This window comes from Perca fluviatilis, chromosome 8 (genome assembly GCF_010015445.1).
Source record: "Perca fluviatilis chromosome 8, GENO_Pfluv_1.0, whole genome shotgun sequence".
NCBI classification, from domain to species: domain Eukaryota; kingdom Metazoa; phylum Chordata; class Actinopteri; order Perciformes; family Percidae; genus Perca; species Perca fluviatilis.
In genome coordinates this window covers 16,050,767-16,074,009 of record NC_053119.1, presented here as the reverse complement: position 1 = coordinate 16,074,009, position 23,243 = coordinate 16,050,767, and the positions used below count along the sequence as shown (strand labels likewise).

At 38.2% G+C, this 23,243-nt stretch overlaps 1 protein-coding gene and 1 long non-coding RNA gene across 3 annotated transcripts; both read right to left on the bottom strand.

The window, feature by feature from the left end:
• Positions 1-814: 814 nt before the first annotated feature.
• Positions 815-16,997, bottom strand: LOC120563409. Its single transcript, XR_005639946.1, has 3 exons — positions 16,859-16,997; positions 3,266-3,399; positions 815-2,546 (listed from the first exon to the last, which is right to left on the bottom strand). It is a non-coding gene; the product is annotated as an uncharacterized LOC120563409 (long non-coding RNA).
• Positions 16,998-18,145: 1,148 nt separating this feature from the next.
• Positions 18,146-22,905, bottom strand: lysmd4 (LysM, putative peptidoglycan-binding, domain containing 4). 2 transcript variants are annotated; one of them, XM_039810068.1, is made up of 3 exons: positions 22,597-22,905; positions 20,589-20,866; positions 18,146-20,484 (listed from the first exon to the last, which is right to left on the bottom strand). In XM_039810068.1, exons 2-3 carry the CDS (start codon positions 20,850-20,852, stop codon positions 19,939-19,941), a joined length of 810 nt encoding a protein of 269 aa, XP_039666002.1. In that variant the 5' UTR covers positions 20,853-20,866; positions 22,597-22,905; the 3' UTR covers positions 18,146-19,938. The 2 variants fall into 2 exon arrangements, with proteins under 2 accessions (XP_039666002.1, XP_039666001.1); XM_039810067.1 differs by having other exon boundaries at positions 22,644-22,901.
• Positions 22,906-23,243: the final 338 nt, after the last annotated feature.

Genomic DNA, 23,243 nt, shown 5'->3' with positions numbered 1-23,243 from the left:
TTGTCTCTGGCTGATGGTATCGTAAAGGACTTTAACAGATTTAATACAAAGGTAACCGATAGAAGGTTTTTCTTTCTTCATTCACCTCCATTACCCTTCACAGTAAGCTAATTTATGTACTGTGACTTTTAAAATTAAGTCACAACAGAGGTATTAAATATAATATAAGTTAGAAAGTTTCATCTGTGGAGTACTCAAGAATGAAAGAACACGTATTCTGGGACTATCAAGGTCTGCTTGCATGAAGTTGTAATGGAGTATTTTTGAGAAGTTTTGAAGGTAAAATTATTCTGTAATTCACCAGAAAAACACAATGATAGAAAAAATTATTTATATATTATATTTTAATATTATTTTTTTTTTTGCATTTCTTTCCAGTTAATCGTCTTGCAAACCTCGTGTTGGGAACCGCTGTCCTAAGAATATGTTAACGTACTACTAATTTGCTGTTTCAAATAGTCCAAGAACCGTGTCCTTTAGTAATATATTTTCTAACCAGATAATAGTCATAATGAGCTGTTTTGAAAAATATATACTGTATATAAGGAAAATACACAAACACACACACACAAAATGAATGAGTAAGACAGACAGAGATAGAGAAGGAGAGGGAGAAGGCTATTGATTTAACAGCCAGTTAATTCGAGTCTTTTGTTACCTAATACAGACAGATCTATCACCAATCACATCCTACAGCAGAGCACTAAATGCAATTTGCCCCAAGCATGTTGATCCTCTTTCAATAAGACACCTGGGAAAAGAAAAAGGATATAATAAAGAGAGGATTTCTGCAAACAGTGACTCATACACGATGAGCCAATTGTATGAGTTTATTACCAGGAATCTTTCACAAAACAAGTGATGTACTCAGGTTTGATCATATTTGATGTACCTGAAGACCTTCTATATTTGTATTTTTCAATTCCTTATCCGAATCAAGGGTCAAAGGATAGAGGGTGTTGTATGCTATACAGCTTGTTTAGCCCCTTGAATTGTGACTTGTGGTATTGGGCTATATTAATACAACTGCCTTGACTTTACCTGACTACTGCATAACTTAGATGCTAGATAGTTCTTTGTCCATATAAGCTCATTTATGAATTGGTTCTTGAGTGAAACCTCTCTTCAGGTACACAACTTTTTCAGAGATCACACACAAATTAAATACAAGACCTATGTGATATTTTTGTTTTCCAAATGCACATCTAAAGGGATTACGTGAAAATGTTGCTAAGTGTCCATTTTTCCCCTGCTGTGACATTTTTGGGGACAATCAGAACAAAGCAAAACAGACTGAGGAACACCCATAGTTTCCTTTTTTCCAAATGGCTGATAAGAATGTGAATGAGTACTTTGAATAATTTTTAAAGCATCCAGGTAAGTGCTTATTTGATGCAGCCGAAGATAACGATCCAGTCAAAACATAACAGCCAATAAACCATAAAGCTGCAGGAATACATGTCTGATGTTATCCCCATGCAACCGGTTGAGCATTAACTTATTCTAAAAAGATGGCAGATAAAGGCAGGAGCATGTTGCTTTGCAATTTTCCACATTTAATTTTTTTTAACTAGAGCAATCCTTGAACATGAATAATAAAATGAAAATTGAATAATTTCACCTTACTAAAACAGAAGAAACCCACACACGAGCACAAATGGAACAGGGTTGAATGTTTGACAGTCACGACAAAATATGCAGAGCATTTGTTTGTGTGTAAATGTTTTGTTGCTAAATAGTAACATTTTTGGTGTGTGTTGACCTGAAACAGTCAATCTGCTCAACACAGAATATATATCAACTAGTGTATATTCATGGTCCTCATATGGTTCCTAATACATTTAGAGACCCCTTGATCTTTCATCTCGTGCCACACAAACAGGCCAACATTTCCACACATAATAAAAATGAATATTCAAATGACAACGGCCATGAAATTTACTGAGGAAATTCATGACCCCCAGAGGATGAACCCTTTTTTGTTGCATGAGCTTTCCTCTACCACCGTCCTTAGGCCAAATCATCCCATCATGCAGTTGGCAGATTGCCGTGACATTTGCTGAACACATTCACAGAGATAAACCATTTGGGTTTCTTCTAGTGCTCACACTTTTTTAGCGTCTCTACAGAAAAGTCTAGAAAAATCAGCGCTGTGTTTGTTCAGTTCATCACTTTTGTGTGGTTTTAATGAACATTGCAGTCTTTAGGTCTGTTTGGTATATCAGCTCTTTCTATCTAATTGAATAACAATGTCTCCTAAGCTAATTCAATCGACAGAAAATTAATAAGCCACTTTTTTAATAGTTTATTAACAGTTGAAGTCATTTTTCAGGCTGGAGCCCTAGTTTAGTTTGTAGTGTACAGTAAATGTATACAGCTTGTGTATAACTGTCTACCTGTCTAACACAGCAACTCACTAGGTCACCACAGTTTCACCCTAAAGCACTGTTTTGATTATTTACTGTTTTCCTCCATGAGTTCATGAGCAGTCATCATCCATCCTCCGGCTTGGATCAGCACCATTCAGGGTATTTTTCCACCATAAACTGCAGAAATGGAAACATTTCTCTTGAAAAATGGCATTATGAACACATAGAAAAAATATCAGAATAACATCCACATACTGTATGTATTGGCATTATTATGTTTACACTAGGAACATAAGCGCCATCATCACAGAAATGAAAGGCAATGGATGATGATGATCATGACAACTGTATGCTAAACTGAGAAATAGAATGGAGATACAGTATACTGTATGTTGTCTGTGATACTCAGCGTTGTTTTTTCTGTAGACTCACTTCAGTAAACAGACTCCAGTCATTGTGAAATAGGTACGTCTTGAATATGTGTAACACACTGAAGTACAGTAATATTCTGTATTCGTAGCTAATGAGAAACATGCATACAGTGAATGCATCCAATTCTTGAAAGCTGCTAACTGGTTCAGTTGTATACAAGCTGCGTCTTAGAGCAGTGTTGTCATAACATAAACCAGATGTTTTTTTGGGCTGGAGTTTTTTGACAGAGAAACACCTCTTTGGCATATGACTTTTAGCTCAGTTTGAGGTAGCATAGATGGAGTTAACTGTTGTTAAATAACAGTATGACAAATGAACAGTAAACGCAAACATGGGAGAGTATATCAGTTAAATAAATCGTTACACGCTGAATGAAGAAATAACAGTGTTTTGAATGATACAAGTGGCTTTGCTCTGTCTGTAACCTATACAGAGTGTGTCTGGATTGCAAGAGAATTACTTACACCCTGTTGTGGTCCTTCCCTTGGCTGTTTGGGTTTGGATGTGTCCCAGACAAAAGCCTGTCCAAATAAGATCAATGTGTTCGTGCTCCCCTCCTCTGAGTGGGCACTCTCCCACAACTCCAGAGCCCAGAAGTCTGAGAGGAGGAATAAAACAGAGTTGCCACATATGAAACTCATGTTAGAGAGGAGCAAAAGTCTTGTTTATGCAAAAGCACACATTCATCCTATCAAGGGACATAATTCAGATGCATTATTTTTTAGATTAAGTAGATGTTTTTAATTAATGGCAGTATATGTAAAACTCTGCGTGCTGATACATGATGCAGTAAATTATTTTTGAGGAATTGTGTTTTACTGTTAATCTTGTCCAAGTGACATTAGCATAGTACAAAGTATTGCCGGATACCTTTACAGCTCTGTTGAGATAGTGTGCCTAATTGTATCACAGCTAATTACAGCGGCAAACGCTGTGTAATAAGAAACCAGGATAATGATCCATTACAACAGAGGAAGATCATCAGGGCTTCTAGCACCTAGTGGGCTTGCTCAATGCTTTGGTTGTAAACATATAATGGCTTAATGGCGGGACAATTTGGAAGCAGCTGGAGGCAAAGCAGCCGAGGCAGCTGTTTCAGTTCAGACCAGCAGAGGAGGGGGAACACTGCAAACCACAACACTGCATTAGCATAGAGCTCATCACAGTGTGAGCACACACGCACATACTCATGCACACACAGTTATTTATGTAAGCAAACATCACACCCAATAAGGTAGTAAAACAGTAAAACTGCAGCTTTAAAAAAAAAAAAAAGGTCCAAAATGTCAAGCTGTGTTCAGGGGGTCTAATGCGAAGAAGATGAGCGTCAACAGAGAGGACAATGTTGCTCACACAGTCAAAACAAAGAAATACCATAACATCTCACAAGACCATTACATTGTTTGGAATTTTAGGTCTTTTGTCTAGTGAAACCATTGTCAATCATCATTTTTAATAAAACACATGAAGGAGCAGGTATTGCTGCAAAAATTTAATCCATATGCAGTTGTAGCAGTAACAGTAACAGTTATTACTGCAGTTTCTCATTTTTCAAGATGGTGAGAACAAACAATATTCATAGACAGAATAACCCAGATTATTTTCTAATGGAGACTGTAGGAGCTACAGCACCCTCTACTGGCAACAGATATCTTTTAGGGTCTGTGGTTCCTGAAAACATACCCAAGGTCCACAAGAAAAACCGTCACTCACATTCCCCTGCCCACAAGCTGAGAAACTGTAATTTTGTGGCTTGGACAAAGTGATTTACTTGGACAAGATGACTGAGGTTTTATGCTCCAGCTAATGTCAGTTCCTCCGCATGAATCTGTTGTGTTTGTTGTTGCCCTTTGAAACAATGGACATTACAAATGGTTCAGATACATGTTTGTGTTTTTGATCCATTTTGGAGAATTAGATTGATTAGAAAACAACTACCTTAAGATATAAGCTGTCTTCCTGCTGTCTGCATGATCCACGCTTTGTTACAGGCTGTGATTGTAAACAATAAAGCTGACTCTGGTGCCGCTCTGTTCTCAAGTGGAGAACCACTTGCATTCACTCTTAGAACAAGCACGTATTGTACACCACTGAATTTGTTTGGCACCTGTGCAAAGACACACACACACACACACACACACACACAAACACACACACACACACACACACACACACACACACACACACACACACACACACACACACATACACACACACACACACACACTTTATATATTGTGGCTCTGCAGAGAGAGCGCCGTTACTGAAAAACAGTTTGTGATCCACACTCATTTTCCTCTATTTGTTTTTTACATTTATTTTTAAATCTTTTGTAACAAAGATTGATAATATCAAACCTAAATCCAGCTGCATCCTTGAGTTATTTGATAAAAAAAAAAGAGATTCCCCCTTGGTGGCTTGGTTAGAACACATTGTGTGATGTGTGATGAATTGCAAAGAGTCAAATCAGTAGTAGCTTTCAGAAATTGTATTCCTACCCCAGATGCTCCAAACTGACATGCTGAAGGTAGAAGGAAAGGCACTTTTCACACAATGGCACCTCATGCTGTGGCATGGCAGGAAAATACAGAAACCCTTATTTACAGCCCTTTGCTCAAATAGATAAATGGCGGGTACATCCTCACAATAACAAAGCGTAGAAGATGAGCAAGTAGCGGAGGTGCAGTGAGGCTAACAGCTGCACTGCTTCATCTACTGCAGTAAGTGTACATAAACACTCTTTTCCTTCTGGAGCATTACTTCTATTTTTTTAGTGATTATGAAAAATATGGTAAAGCTTGACCCGTGAATGTGAAAAATAGGAAGCAGACTCTGCCTACAGCCGCGAACAATTACAAACAGTGGATGGAATGCTTCTCTGCTGCTGCTCTCAGGAATGTGCATCATTGCCCTTTGTCCTCTGAACAAATTGGGGGGAAAGACTATTCAAGCCAGTATAATCCGTGCATTAGGAGTGTTTTAAAGCGGTCATACTTTACATTCTTTTGACTGATACCTATCTTGACACCTGTGAAAATGCCCAAACATTTGCATTGCATTTTTACACTGTTAAATTTAGATATGATAGTAAAGTACATATGTTACCAAATTTTAAAACCTTCAGATAACACTGGAAAGGTCTAAATTTTCCGAAGAAAATGTATGCGTTTACTACAGAAAATTCACAGTTAAAACGTCATAGTTCAAATGCTGAAGTAGTTTCTTGTTTTTGTTTTTTGGGCATTTTAGGCCTTTATTTAATAGGATAGCTGAAGTCTTGAATTGAGAGAGGGGAAATGACCTGCAGCAAAGGGCTGCAGGTTGGAATCGAACCCTGCGGCTGCTGCATCGAGGACTGAGCCTCTGTACATGGGGTGCATGCTCAACCAGGTGAGCTACCCAGGCACCCCACTGCTGAAGTTGATGTGGCATCGAAGTACAAAAACTGGAGGAAGTTTAAATTGCAGTTAAACTTCAAGAGCTAATCTGATAGTTGAACTGTCAGGAACAGTAAGCACTGAATGATCTTGAAGTATCAGTTGATTTAAAAGTGCTGAAAGGATATTAAATGTCAATGGAAGCATTGGTGATACAAGTGGAAGCCCTGAAAGTAATTATTGTCAGCTCGAGTGTATAAAACGACAAATGGTGATGGCAGTTAAAGTGTCAGCTGAACTTTAAGCAGTTGAAGTAAATCCTGTATCAACAGGGAAAGTTGGAGGAGTTGAAGAAGCTTTTGCTTTTTGCTGTTGAAAGAAGATCTGAAAGGGTTTGAAGTGCAGTCAAAGTGTAAGCATTGAAAGGAGTTGAAATGCCAGTTGAAAAGAAAGCGGTGAATGCAGTTAAAATGTCAGTTGACGTGGAAGCACTGTAGTGTGCACTGTACAGTGTTAAAATGTCAGTTATCCCAGGAAAATTGAAGTGTCACAGCAAGAACAGAAGCACAGTATAGATAATTAACCTTAAAAAAATAAAATACGTTATACATTATGAGCATCTATTATATCAAATAAGAAGCATCATTTTTTTTAAATAAGGTTACTATAAAGATCACACAAAAAACTATTGAGTGTTGACACAGATAAACAATAAAGTGAAAAAATATTACATGAATACAACAAATATTGGGGGAGAGTTGCTATTTTATCTTGAATTGAAAACTAAATTTGAAAACTAAATTTGAATATACTCAAACATTAATGTGATTTACTTGAGTTTTCAATTTGCATAACCCTTCACATTTCACTTTTAATAGCTCCTTTCAATCACCGTAACACGGGAGAAAAGAGAAGTAAACATCAATACTTGGAAAACCAGAAGCTTATTTAAAGGAAAGCGAACAATGTTTTAATTATTGATAGCTCTACTAAAAAGAAAGCCAAGTTATCAACTTATCAAGTTTCAGATTCAAATTTTTTTTCTTATTCTAAAACACACAGCAGTTTAAGGTATTAATCTCGGCAGATTTGCACAGCGCGTTAGCCGTGCAAATGAGGACAGATCCTTCTTTAAAATCTCCATTCCAACCTGACAAGTTTAAACAAAGCAATTTCAGGCCAACTGCACCTGCAGTATTGACGTGCCTTGTCAGGGGTGTCTAGCAGGAAGGCAATAATTTGTCTTGTAACATGACTGAAATGAGCTCAGAGTCTGGATGCTGTTGGCTGGGAGCAGAGTGACAGATAGTAACAGCTCCATTTCACGTTATTTCAGCGTCATTTAGAGCTACCAAAAACTACGCACTATAATGCAATAACCTGCTTATAATAAACAGCTTTGTGGTTAATGCGATTGATTTAAAGTACTTAGATACAAAATGTACCATTAATTATATAAATTGACTATACCTTGGATTGTAAAACACTAGGATCAGAAATAAGTGTTCATTATAAAATAAAGGTTGGCAATATTCTATATTGCCAACCTTTATATAATAACTTTATATAATAACTCCTAAAGGCCGAAACCAACAATGCATTAGTCCCCAGGTCCTCTGTAGCACTCAGCCCCAAGCCCATTTGTTCCTTTTCACTTGAAGACGTAGATCACAAATTATATTTTATAATAAAAAAAAGGCTCAGTAATTTCCAAAAACACCTGTGCACTTAAGTCTTCTACAAAGGTTACTCAAACAGGAGTGAATATGGAATTTGTTGGGGACTATTTTCAGCTGCAGATTTGGTGTCCTATCAAGTATTTACGGCAGCATGACAGTGTATATGGTTTTGACTCTAAATAAACTACAGTATCCAGGTTCATCATAAAGAAGGAATATGTCCTCCAGTGTAACGGTGTGGCTCGTTGATGTGTTTTTAGCAGTTTTTGAACAACAAAATAGGTGGCACAGAGGAATAATCTATATCAGTCTGTAGCTACACAGAAAAATACCTGTATTCATTTATTGTTAGTTTTATTTCTTTTCATGGGATTTGTTTACAATAAGAAAAATCAGGAATATTACCAGATGTATCCTTCATCAAAGAAAGACCAAATGTTTATTACATTTCAGGGGTTTTATTCTGCTTGAAAAGATCCATTATAAGCAGCTTTTTTTTCAAAAAGAGGATCCGCTTTCACTTTGCACTTCCTTCAGTGGGCCTGAGGGCTGAGGTTGCTAGGCGATGTTGGCTATCTCTGTGGTGACGTGATCCCCTTTGGGCCTGATTCTCACTCATCACCTCCACAGACAGATACAGGGACATATGTGCATATACACACATGCACAATGCCCACACACACTCACACTGATATCCAGAGGTCTTTCTCTCGCTCTGCTGTTATCTCTGGGAGGCTGTTGGCACTCACTCATTGCTGTGCTGAGAGGGGCTTCGATGGTCTGACCTGAAGAGACTGAGAGAACACCTAGGATACCTCTCCGTTGTCAAGGAGAACCAAATGGTGACAATGAAGAAACTATGGTAGCAGGAGGCGCTCAGCACTTCCTCTGTCTACCACTCAAACAAGTTGTGAACAGAAAGCTCTTTTTATTCTCCATTTGGAATTATTAAGATCCGTAAATGTGTGGTATAAATTCCTTAAAAGATAGCTAGTTGTAAGTTTTCCTGAGATCATTTTGGTTTAGGTTGAGGAAATGACAAAAAACAAATTACAGTATCTCATCAAAAAGTAAAACATTTTGTAGATAGCATTTGATTAACGAGACTAAGAGGCTACAGCCACGGCAGCAGCTCTGTGAGCTAATACTTAAGCACAGCTGTGCTTTGAGTTTAATGCTAACATTAGCATGCTAACATATTGATGTTTAGTAGGTATGACGTTTGCCATGTTCACCATCATTTTTAGCGTGTTAGCATGCAAACATTTGCTAATTAGCACTAAACACAAAGTACAGCTGAGTCTGTTAGGAACGTTTTGTAGCTATTTAGTCATAAAATCAAGTATTGAACAAAATACAAATGTTGACCTGATTAGGACACTAGATGAAAAGTTAAGGGATCACCAAAGTTATTACAATTCATCCTGAGGGGAACATGCATGTATGTACCAAATTTCAAGGAAATCCATCCAATAGTTGTCTAGACATTTGTAGCCACAAATGTAAGACCATCAAAGTCATTAGGATATATCATCTGGGAACCATACATGTTTGTAGAAAATGTGTACCGATCTTTCCAGTAGATGTTCAGATATTTTACTGGATAAATGAAAACTGAGACCTGTTGGTGCTAGATGGAAAGTCAGAGGTTCACCAAAGTCCTTAGGATTCAACCTTTCGGGATCACGAATGTTTCTACTTTCATTCATGGCAATCCACCCAATAGTTGTTGAGGTATTTTAGTCCGGACCAATGTAGTGCATGAACCAACCAACCAATATTGCCATCCGTTGAGCCACAACGCTAACAGGGTTAAAAAACAACAACAAGGAAATACCTTTAGAAATAAATTAAGCTAACTCTTGGAAGCATTTCTAGGTCACCTATGTCAAAGTCCCAGAACTAGTCCCAGGTCAATCTTTTCAAGTCTCAAGTCTGACCACAGAGGACTGCTAAGCACTTGTCAAGTCAAACTGGAAACTGTCACTGTCATACACAAACATTATTGTCTGATCATTGAGATGCTGGATTAAGAGTCAATAGCCATCAGAGACACACACACATACAGTCTGTGTAAGCATAGAAAGGAATCATGTTTTCCATTCCCCCACTATTCCTCCACTACAGCAGTATCCATGGGAGCATGAATCAGGTCAGAAAAACATATCAACACAAGGAAAATCATATCAATACCAGAGTGAGGAGAAAATGAGTAAGTGTGATTTTATAGTGGATTCATAAAGCGAGCCATCATATTACAATCAATTTGAAGAGTTGGGACATAAGTCGGGCAAGTCAAGTGTTTCTCCATGTATCAAATCTGAAGTCATCAAAATGATGACTATAAATAGACTTCAGTACAAGCCTGTAATGTAACTGCCTACCTCATTCAGAGTCAAAGCAGCTAATATATATCCGTTTTAAGCTGATATCAGTTTTCGATTCTTTTCTTATTGTATAATATTTAATAACAGCTATATAATTTATTTCCACAGCAGCCCAAAATAAAATAGCTCATTGATCGCTGTGTGTGTAGTTGTATAGATCTGTATTCTTGTGTATTATGTATGTAAGTATATTTTGCGTGTATCTGAATGTTTTTTTTGTATTTCAGACGTACATGAACAGGCAAATGTTATCCTGCTGGGACAATAAAGGGTGAAAGAAAACACTCTCCTGTAAAATGTATTTTGCAAGTTTGTCTCTCATTTCCACAAAAAAAAAAGCCTATGCATGTCTGAATATGTAGCAGTAATAAGACAGACCACAGCACAAATCCAAAACTCAGCAGTCTATGATCTTTCTCTGTACAGAAGTCTGGGGCTGCTTGTATGTTTATCACAAGGCTGAGAAGCACAGGGAGAGGAGTGTGCTTACATTTCTCAAAGGGGCATATTCCACTAATCCTGATTGCTGTCTTGCTACTATTTAAGTGGTGTGCATCTACGCTCACAGTTAAAAAAGAAATTCGCTCAGTTTCTAACTGAGTTTACTGATGCAGAAGTATCTCTGTAACATCCTTCATCAGAGCTGCTAAAAGTCTCTAATAATGTTGAGGAAAGGATATTATCATCAGGTAATAACAATGGTTACAGACATGTTTGACAGGCTGCACACATTTCAATCAGGAGAAACTTCGTTGCAGATATCCAAGATTTATTTGTAAGTTACACATGCAAAATATGAATTGTACATAGTCTTTGTAGATTAGACTCCAATGTATAAAATGTAGATATATTTTAAAGGGTTTAGGAAAACCCGAACATATCCCTGATGGAGTCTAGACACTGGTGGTGGTGGTGAAAGGGGCACGAAGACCAGAACTAAGGAGTCAAAGGGAGCGGTCAGCCGGAAGAAAACCGAGAGTGCCGGGTGAAGATGCCTGGAGGTGGAAGGGGAGGAGGAGGGTCGCACTCTTGTCTGACAGCCGCAGAGGAGAGAACAGATTTAAAACATGGATGTCATGCTGTGATTGGCTTGTGAAATACGAGGTTGAATCTGATTGGTTTAACTGAAAATCGACTCTTGAAAACAGCTGATCAGTTTAGGAGAAAAGTGATTAAGTTATTAAAGTCTCCCTGAAAGAATTTACATTGAGCTATATTAGTGAAGTACTTAAAATATTATATAATATTTATAGCTCGCTCAGATAGTTCACTCCGATTCTCCTGACACATTTTTTTCCAAGTTCTAATGGCCTTTACATTTTGGTTTGACTATGTCATTTTTGTTTTTAGCCAATGCTAGCGGCATTAATTATATAGAGATCAATATAAGACCATAATGCTCTGCTCTGACATATACCGACAGGAGACACCGATAGAGCTCTGAAAGAGTTATATTTGTACAGCTATACTAAGAGATTAGCAACCGGACTGCATATCTTTTACTGGACCTGACCTGACCCCTGATTTTCCTGTTGTTGTCTTAAACTTTTAGTTTTCCATTTCACATGCAGAAGAACACACAAAATAGAACCCATTGCCTTCAGTTTATACACTGGCTTTGATTGTTGTAATCTGCTGAAAGATCTGCTTGTGTCCTTAAACTGCAAGCACAATTAATGACCAATAAATCTGACTGTGTACACAAAAACAACTGGATCAGTTTACTTACTCTTTCTTTATCTCTCACGTCTGCATATTTTGGCATCAATACAGCATCTCAGAATAAAAGCAATGATTGGGTAGCATGGGTAGCTTGCCACCATAAGCTTCATTATGATTTTAAAGGTCTCACATCAGTCCTTCCACAGACGGTTTTTGTCTGTCTCCCCACTGTCAAATAATCTTCAACGTTACAATTCAGTTTTCGGCCTGTCACTGTGTCTTTATCTGGTCTTGGATCAGGAGCCACTCGCCAAAGGACAAGTACTCCCCCACGTATGGCAGCTTTGTGAGCCCAGGGATGAGCGATAGATGCTTTTTCCCTTTACCCAATCTTTTTGTTGAACAAGTCCTCTATCATGTTTGGATCAACTTTGTTTGACCTCACCATGCTTTACTTGACAGACACTATCCACCCCTTGTTGGTTGTGTCAGTAAAGTGTAAAATGCAGCTGTAGGACAAGATAAGATGTAGTCTTGTAATGGCCAAAATTGGAGACAAACAAAAAAATGTCATCCAGTAAAACCATTTTTGAAAATTCATTTTGCATACATTATTTTCACTTAATCTATCTATGTCATATCTATCTTTATGCAAAATACCTATTATTTTCTCTTCTAAACTCTGAAACACAATCACACACATTAAAATGCCTTTTTTACCTCTTGTTTCTTATTTATTTATACATAATTTTAAAAAATGTTTATTTGCCATTCTATTAATTTTATCCGTCAATTAGGACTTTTGTAATTCTTGGTGTGTTTCAGACACAACTTGCAATCGCCAACTTTTTTCGCGGTCGTGTGAGCAACGGCAAACATGAGTGCAGCTTTCACAAGCAAATAACTTTTTCCTTTGAAAGCCTCCTCTGAGAACATCTGCACAGGAACATCTGGGAATGGCAGGAAATTCGGCATCTCTCAGCGTGACGTGCAATGAATGTTTTTCAAGTACTTCAGAGGGATGAGCAGAGTATTGAGTCCTACAACCTCCAAACCCCTGACATAATTTATGGAATCCAGCAGCAAGTGGTTCTCATTACCCATGTCATCTTCCAAACAAATTGCTGTATTGGGCTCACAGCTGGGGTGATGTTTGTCTCCTGGCATAATTACTGTTATATTGTGTTTTCACAATATATATGTCCACAACATTGCTCCAGCTGTTGTTAACAATACACTTGGTGTGATGTGACTTAAATGAACGTTCCAGAGGAGAATTTTCATATCATTAACAGTTGCTACAGTGGACATGCTTGCATTATCCTCTCTTTTATTTCACTAAACCCCCAAAAGTCCTTGTGCGGAATAAAACCACAGAACTAAAAATGTCTTTTAATAACAGGAATCCCCCACCAGTTTGAGGGGGCATTCCAGTTCCAGTTAAAAAAAAACATACAGTTTTAATAGAGTTCATCTGGCAGTGGGGAGATACGAATTATGAGCCAGGAATTATGGTATAAATTGTGCCTGAAACTGGAGGACTGAACAGACTGCACCTGGTCTGACACAGCTGTTTCGCAGACACTTCTGCAGCTCAGATCCAGAGGCCTGATTTTGTGTTAAGGCCTTAAAAAAGTGTCAAAGGCAGAAAATAGAAAGGCATAATGGTCTCTTTGGCCAGTTATTTAAAAACCAATGCATTTAAAGTGTTTAATTTGGCATCTACAAGCTAGTGAAAGAGAAAAAAAAATCATTCCTCTTATGGAGAAAATGAAAATCTTAACTCAGTCAATATCTTTTAAATCAATTTACGCCTGCTTACCTTTTGTAATAACCTCATGGTTAATTTGAATGTTTATGATGGATTTCTTGGTGCATATATCTCTATCTATATTATGCAGACTTATTTCTGGTTTCATGGTTCCCAACAAACTGTAAAGTCTTTGTTTTCCCTCTATTGAAAATGTTTCTGCAAGTGAAGCTAAGGTAACTTCAGAGGCATACATTAAGTGGTTGCAGATACGGGGTTAACTTCATCAGCACTGCTGGTGTAATATACTATCAGAGTACTGAGAGCCCATATTGAGCCTCCTGTTTATGTCTTGTTGTGCTTCTTTGAGCCAAGCAGGTGCTCAGTTGAGTTGCATCCAGTGATTTCAGGGAAGCATGTCCAACCCATTATCCTCTCTTCATCCATGCCTGTCTCAGTGGATTCTCTCTTCCTGCCAACATTTTACATTGTCCTTTGCAGCCAACAAGGACACAATGGAGTGCAAGTTTATATGAGAGAGTATATGATCTCAGCAATACCACTTAAAATAAGATAGTCAGACTTTTTAAACAACTTTTTTGTGAGTCTTTAAACCAGCTCTGTAAAAGTACCAGCTACTTCATTGCATCTCTCTATTTCTATAGTAAAAGTCAAAAACTCTACCCACAAAGAGGGAAACCCTGAGTCAAATCAGTCGATGTCATGTTAAACAGCTTTGAAAGACTTTGTAATTTATGCTATATCTTTGAGGAGTATTTTATGTGTCTCACAGCATGTTCCTCTATAGATTTAAGTAATTTTTAAAAAAAAAAAAAAAAAAAAAAAAAAAAAAAAAGAGAAGATATAAAACAATATTTTTTTTAAAAAGCAACAAAGTAAAGTGCACATTTAACAGTATGCGTTTTCTCCTATCATGTTTTTTTATTCATTCATTTATGTCCATATTTGTTTTTTTTTTTTTTGGATTTTTTAATTTATTTTTTTTTTTTTTTTAGCGTTTGTCCTTTACTCAAACCAGGTTGAAACCGGCTCCTGTCTGCATGTTGAGGTGTCCTTGAGTAAGACACTAAACCCCAAGTTGCTCCCACTAGGCAGGCCAGCGCCTTGCATGGTTAGCTCTGCTATTGGTGTATGAATGTGTGTGAATGGGTGAATGAGCAGCAAATTGTAAAGCACTTTGTCCTGTATGGTAAAAAGGTGCTATATAAAAGTAGTCCATTTACCATTTAGGCCTACGATTTTGCCTTGCCAAATTTGACAATTTCCCCTTTATTTGTTTTTTAAATGGGTTCTGTTTTATTCCCGGTTCACGGTTCCCGCTATGAATGCCATAAAGACGTACAATACTGCATACAAGCAATTTTTTTCATTGAACTAATAGCACCTCATTTAATGCCTTATACATGTTTTGACTTAGCTATACTAATTTAAATGTGGAACATTTAAACTTTCTAATTTAATGTTCCTTTCTATCAATACTCAAAGTTGAGGTACAGTGTGAGCATGATGGACAGAAGGACATATGTTGTAAAGCTAAATGTTCTTAAGCTAAATGTAACTAGTAATTCCATTATTTCAAGAATTATTATAACACATAGATTGTATAAATACTCTGTGAAGATGTTTATTGTGCATTTCTACAGTTCACACATACTGATGTCTTGAAGGTGTCACACGGATTCAAGACACTACAATAATGAAAGACTATATAACGTTCTCTCTCTTTATATACTCTATCTGCGTGGTTTGACTAGAAGCGTCCCTCGGGTGAAGACCCCTCAAACCTCGGCTGGAATGTAAAACAGGTGCTGCACAATTGGTTCCTCCACAGCGGGGGCGAAAGAAAAACAGTCGCCCCTGCAGGAACATGAGTGACAGTACATCACATTCTCCAGCCAGCTGTGTCTCCAGATGATCCCTTACTTACACAGGCAGACTTAATAAATAACATTCAGCATGCAGAAAATTATAGTATGCATTCTCAGTCAACTCCATAGTTAACATTAAAAAAAAGAAAACAATCGCCACATTTTAAGGCTTTTTTTTCTGGTGGATTAGTTTTCATATTACAAATATATGTTATATCAAAAGATATACTGATAAAAACAAATTAAACAGTCTTAGCTCATTCCTTGACACCTTGTGTGTTTTTCAAGTGGCGCTGTAACATCTGGCACGGATTTATACACTGAAATTCTGGCTGGGGATCCAAAGAGAAGAGGTTTTAATTGAATCCACTCCGAAGAATGTGAAACTGAAATGTCTTCTGGCGAGAACCTTCGAATACATTCATGTTGCTTTGTCATCTGACCTGTTTCACAGATTGAAATAGTTTTTGTCTCATTTTTTTTTACTCCTGTGTCAAACTGACAATATTTTCCTATGTGAAGAGTAACTTCTTTTTTGCAGAATGGACAGTCTTGTCCAGACAAAGATAGTTACTTAAGTAAAAAATGAAAATATATAGAGTATTTCATTTAAATCCTTTTCAACAATCCTTTGGTTTATCCATGTCTTCTGCTGCCTCCCTTCCATTAGTCCAGCCCTGACCGTACCACATACCGGCACAACACTAAACCTACTGCTGTGCAACAATAAACACATTCACAGCCCACAGACAGCAAATTGCTTCTCTCATTCCCCACCACACCCTGCCTTCGTTCTCAGCCACCTGCAAAACAAACTGTGCTGGAAATTTCACTACAAATTACCCTGTGTCTGCCAAATCCCCCCGGGAGCTGAGGAAATCAAAACCCCTGGATCTCCCTGCCCCGATTGAAACAGACCTCAGCCTCACTCCCACAGAAATCATGTAGAATGTATTTATGTTTAGAAATAGTTTTTTATTTATTTAAGAAATGTATGTAATGTACTTTGATATTTTCTTACACTGAATTGTAAAGTTTTAATTCTTATCCATAATTTGTATTTGGCTTAAAAAGTCAAGACAAGCTGTTAACCTTTCCCCAAAAAGCTGATTGGTGGTCAAAGTGTCTGGAGGTGAAGAACCATATGAAAGTTCCCAGTTTACTTTTTGTCAACACCAATTGTACGAACAACCCATACTTCTTTGGGCTTCAGGTCAACATGACATCGTGAAACTAAGCCTTCATTCCCACTAAGAAAGAGTGAAAACTGAAACCTGTTTCGCTTCAGGGGAAAATCAAAGGAAGGCACATACCTTAGCAGTGAATAATGATCAACAGCATAAACCCAACAGGGTTTACATTGTAAGGGCCACAGAGCCTCCTGGTGACGGCTCTGCAGAACTCCAAACAGACAGGAATGTCAGAGAGAAAGAGAGAGAGAGAGAGAGAGAGAGAGAGAGAGAGAGAGAGAGAGAGTCAGTGGCCGATGTGCTAGAGAGATGAGTGTTGAAAGCTCCTTGGAAAAAGGATTAGGGCTGTTTATGTTGGCCAAGTGGCCCACTGCCAGCTGCTCAAGTGTGCAAACTTCTTAAAGCTGCAGAGCTTCGGGTTGCTCGTGAATCTTTTCACTGTATTTACCCTTCACCCAGACGGTATGGATGGTTGTGCTTTGTTCAAGGGGGAAAGCCCCCTCCACCTCAGCCCCCACCTCCATAAAAGCACGCTCTACCCCAAAAACGTGCTGGATTTAAAACCAGCTTTTTTGTGACACCATCCCCCAAAAACACAGAGTGTGCATAGGTTGAGTCATTTATTTTCAACTTAAATATGAAAGCAAACGTCCACTCAATGCAATAGAAAAAAGTGATCACATTTAAGTTAAATACTGTATAGGCATTTAGTCGTTGTTTTTTGACAGTGATGTGTCAGCCAAACCCTTCAGAACGCCAGAGCTCTGTGGCCTGGAGCTAGATCAGAGCAGGGTTCGTGAGCTGTATATGAGATGAGGGTCTCATGACATGGAATAATAAAAGGCATAGAGCCTCTGCAGCAATAGAGCTAAACTACTGAACTTTTGTTCTCGTGAATCAGAAAATACCGATATAACTTCTTTTTCCCCTTGTAGGCTGTAGGACTACCGTTTGATGTAGAGGACTACAATGGCTATAAGGAATGGATTTACATATTCACAAACTTCATAACCTATTCAGCTGTCCCTGTCCTTTGAAGTTTCTACAGCAGTGAACATGTCTCTTTAGGATGTGTCTTATAGTGTGTGTTTTGGCTTTAAACATAGGGTACAAACTGTTGGGATAGCAGTGTGTAGGAATACTATCTTTCAACCAGAATATCAAGGTTCAAATCCTGATTCGTGGGCCAGGCTCTGAATTTTCTATTAGTTTTAGCAGTGCCGACATTGTGCTTTAACTTCTGCACGGAAAAGGCAAAAAACTATACATTTTGCCTTTGGGCCTTTTAAATCCTGCTGGTTGTGTTACTGAGTGAAAACATTTCATTTGTACATTGTGTTTTATTTGATTTGTGTATTCATTGTTGATTTAGAAATACAACTGTTCATATTTAAAACATTGACTGCAGTGTACTGTTCAAATTACATGTTTTTAATCATGCCACACATATTACAACTTAAATTCACCCTTTCACTTGACAGCTAACAAGTTACGAAGAGTCGTTTTCTCTCAATGCCAATCCAGGCAAGACATGGGAAACTGGCATTTATCTTAAACCTTTGCATGGTGTTTGAGTGATGTAACTCTTCAGCAAATCTTTCTAAATCACATTGCAGTTGTTCCTTACATACTGTATTTGTATACTTTGGATTTTACTGTAAATACAATGAGTAATTGTGTCCAAATTGGCTACAAGCAGCTCCACAGGCCTTGTTTATCAATAAAAACTATGTTTTTACAATCATTTGTAATCCCAAATCGATATATCAAACCATATAATCATGCTACTTGCAGTCCTACTCAGAAGCTGTCAAGTAGTATTGTCTGACTCCATCCCTCCAACAACAAACGCCACAGCAACAGTTTGTGCACAATGCCATCTTTTGGTAACTGTAGGTACTGCAACTAATCAAAACAGTATACTGCCAAAATACAGTACATACTCTATCTCTACCTTTTTTGTGTCCTTAATAAAGTAATTATTCTATTAAAATATGTTTATATATTTCGCTGTAGATTTGCTGTCAGTATTCTAATCCCAGCAAATTGTGTGTCTGTGTGTATAATCTCAATACACAAGTATAAAATAAGAAAGATAAGTTAAAGAAAAACAGACAAAAGAAAAGACATCATGTCAGAGAATACTAACATGCTTTATAAAAATGTTCTTGCACATCAATCATGTCTATTTTTCCATCAAAATGGTTTCAAATTGACTTAAAAAAATATGTCAACAAAATCCAGTTTCATAAATTAAAATACTTCAGACTTTAAAAAGTGCATTGGACAACGCAAATTCACCACCTGCTCATGGTGGACTCAATTACCCATCAAACAACGTAAGATGGAGTATGCAATACTGTTTAAACCTGAAAATTAAGTACTTGTTTTTAATTATATCTCACACTTAATTCAGGGAAATTATAGATGACTAAATGTCATTTTCAAAATGCAACACCTTGTATTTTAAATATTGCAAGGTGTCAAATGAATACATATAATCTACTAAAATGTGTATTGCACGAAATTCTTAATGTAAACACAAAACACAGCCACAAATAAGTTAAATCAAACAAGGCACACAATTAATGATCAAACCCATGTCAAATACAGTTCAACTTTAAATTTGTCTCTCATTTTATCATTTTTAGGCAAATGTTTAAAAATATATTACTGTATTGGAACAGATATCAAGATTGCGCCCAATATGACACAGATATGATGACACTTGTTGATACTGACAACAGGCACTAGTGGAAAGGCAGGCTGTGATAAAGTCTACACAGACAAATACATTTTCCATTTGCAATTATTCAGCGTGTGTCATGTGAGGAGGTTTAAGACACAACCATTTAATACCTCACATTTAGTAAAGCACCTGAGGACCTATAATCCCAACACAACTGTTTTGAAAACAAAGGATCAGGGATCAATAGGATCAATAGGAAACAGTACTCTGAAAGCTGGTTGAAAAAAACATTAGTGTCCTAAATTGTCACACAAATGAGAACAGTGTTCAGCCATTTCACTTCAAGACATTCAATGAAGTATCTGTCTCAAGCATCGCATTTATAGTATAACATTAAAAGGTGACATTTACTGAAACGTGGTGGTATTGCATTGCTTTATCTTGATTGTCACCTACTTCTGAGACCATCTTACCCAACAGTTTTCAAAAATGATTCTGGTTTTCTGAGTCTGTACTATCCTGGTCCTCTTGTACTAAGGCCTGTCCCCGAGGAGTTTGACGAGATGGTGGATGACTGTAAAGCACCACTACCATCCGTTGGTAAAACTACTCCATTATCTTTTGTTTTGAAATAAATCACATAAAATAATGGCAGGACGATGCCTATCAGGAGCATGGCCACTACAGCATTCCACCACTGGATGCCCCAGTCTGCACCGTGACTGGTCAGGCGCTGTCCTCTGGAACCAAACCGTTGCTGTTTTTCTGAGTTTAACAAGAAATCCTCATCTTGATCATTTGTGATCTGAATCAGTTTTTCAATATCGTGGTCCACATCCATTAGAAAGTCTGTGACCTCCTGTAGATGTGGTTGGGCTCTGGCTCGGTCCGGAGGCTTTACTGGTGGGGTGGATGAATGTGGTATTTCTCCTTGAGGGTCACCTAGGTCTGTGCACATCTCCATTAAAAAGCTGTGTTTCTGAACAGGTATTTTGATAGATTTCAGTGCAAATAAATCTTGCCCCTGCATAAGGTTGTTCACCCGCTTTATATCTGCCACCTGTTGACAGAAACAGGAATGTCAACACTAAATATGCCACTGAAGACATCAACACCAGAAATGATTTTTAAAAAAGAACTTCAGTGACTATCCAAAATCTTTACCTTACAGCCATATTGTAGTGCAAGCTTGTTGAGGTTGTCACCATCTAACAACTCCCGCTCCAGCAGCTGGATGTTCCTCAGACTGTCCTGTTCTTGCTCTTGGAAAACCCGCGGCCTCATCTCCATGACGTTAAGCTCCTCATCATCTGAGGATACAGTAGACTCATTGGGCCTCCTATTGAACATGTAAACCTGGCCATCAGCACTGGCATGGACATCCACCGGGGCCTGGAAAGCCCGTGAAACGTGCTCCCCTCGCCGCATAATCTAGCACCAACCTGTAAAGAATGTAACAGTTAGACTTATTCTTACATAGTTTTAGGCTAGCCTCTGCTGCACTGCCTTGTGTATCTGAGCAATATAAAATATTTTCTAAGAGTCTCAGCCATTGGCACACAGCCTCATAGCAGGTGTAGTTGTTGAATGCTAAAAGGAGACCAGCAACTGAAAAATCTTTATTACAAAAAATACAGATACACAGTAACATAAAATGTTAAATGTCGGGTGAGCATTCCTACAGACACCCAGCATTCATGTTAAATTATGTTTTGACCTAATGTCAGGCCTCACAGTGGGAATCAGGCTGTGCCGTCTTGAATCTACTGGACCACCATGACCATCACCATGACAGGTGACACCGTTCTCTAACCCTGACCTAACTTACCTTTAATCTGCCTTTAAATCCTACACTCACCCAAGTAGAGAGCATATACTTTGTGGCTTGACCTGGCTTTATGTCTACATTAACTTATATCTGCTTACACAGTGGCTGGCCCCACTGGCCTTTTTTAGGCAGTTTCATCTGAAAGACATGATGGCCCGCTCAGTAGTCCAGCTGTCATCACTCACAAGTCTTATACGTACTATTTATGTAAGAAACTCTCCATACCATTGTCTGACCCAATGCACCTGTCCTCAGATCCTAGCCTCACCTAAGCAACCAGCAGATACTTGGCCATGACCCAACCTTATATTATCTACATTCTATCTACTTAGGCTAAACTGCAGTGGCTGGCCACCATCACTGTTTATCTACTCGCACACTAGTCTTACTAATAGCCACAAGTAAGCAACCCATCTGTTATGAGAAACCTTTCATGAGCCATGTCCCTTGACCTGGCTGTCTTACCAAAGAAAAGAACATGGTTTCAATTTGAAGAGTGCAGGCAAGTGCAGTTTCGTTGAGTTGGGCCCACTACACAAAACTAATGTTCATACTTTTGGTGGTCACAAGCTCAAAGAGAACATTTGGTTAACGGCAACATATCAGTCTCGGGTACAGTACCTCATGTCATAAAAAACATCCGCCTTATAATTGCGAAGATGGCTGCTTTCAAATAAGAGTGCGCTCGCTATGTTTTGCTCACTTTTTAAAGAGGAACTGCAAAACACATGGAGCAGCATGAGCGTCGCCATGGTTACCTGAGATTGAATCATAGACTGTTAATATTAATACAGTCTATGGATTGAATACAGCTACATAAAAGTAGCTAGATCACACGTGTCCTTGACAATTCTCACGATTTATATGGGTCGTGTAAACTTAAAGAGTAGTTTATATTTGGGGTTAATACTAATGCCACATATCTAACGATACTATGACTCTGGCTGGTCTGCTTTGCGTTCCCAACACATAACGTTACAACCCGCACCAGAGTTCACTTGCGGGTCGATAAGGTGGGGTGTTTAAAAAGGGGAGACCAAAGCAAACAGACAAACGTCGTTTGACAGCAGCACTCTAATCACCATGCATGTTTCAAATACTAACATGAACTATTTACATGCATTTAAGTTACCTAGCTAGCTAGCAACGTTAACGTTATACAAACTAGCTAAGTTAACGCAAACAACAGTTCTAGCAAGTTAGCTTTAGCTTTCAGCATGTTAAGTTGACCTAAATTCCATGGCAGACAGCAAGTCAGCGAACTGCTTTACTTCAGCTCCAGTTACAGTTAACTTTAGCCAGCCAGCTCATGTGCTTGACACCACATGGATAAATACTACTTACAGAAATACAGTGTCAAAGACTTTGCTCTCCTGTCCCCAACTAGTTACCTTATCCAAATGCTTTGGCAACAGTATTGCAGGACACCACCTTCCCACAGCAGTCCTACCTGCTACTAACATATTACAACAGCAACTTGTGGCGCGGCGCTAGCTACTGGTTAGCCTACTTCTTCTTCTTTGTGTTTTACCGACAGCTTGCAGCCTTAATTTTGCACTACTGCCATCTTCTGGAGTTAGCTAACTCCTCCAGTGTCTAGATTTTCCTCATCAGTCCTGTTCTCATTAGGAAGCTGACCAAGCATCTTCAGCCTTGCCCACTTTTCTCTTAATACATCCATGACTTTCACACTCCTGTATCATCATCATCATCATCATCATCATCATCATCATCATCATCATCATCATCAGCTTCTTCTTCTTCTTCTTCTTCTTCTTCTTCTTCTTCTTCTTCTTCTTCTTCTTCTTCTTCTTCCCTACTTCTAAACATACCTACTTCCTTTGGATTGAGTGTAAACTTATATATGTCAATGAGTGTAAATGGCTCCCTTATTATTGCGTTATCCCAGTGCTGTTGCTAATGTTGAGTTAGGCCTATACTTTTCGAGACATTATACCTTGTCCCTATTTTGATAATTCAATATTGACTTC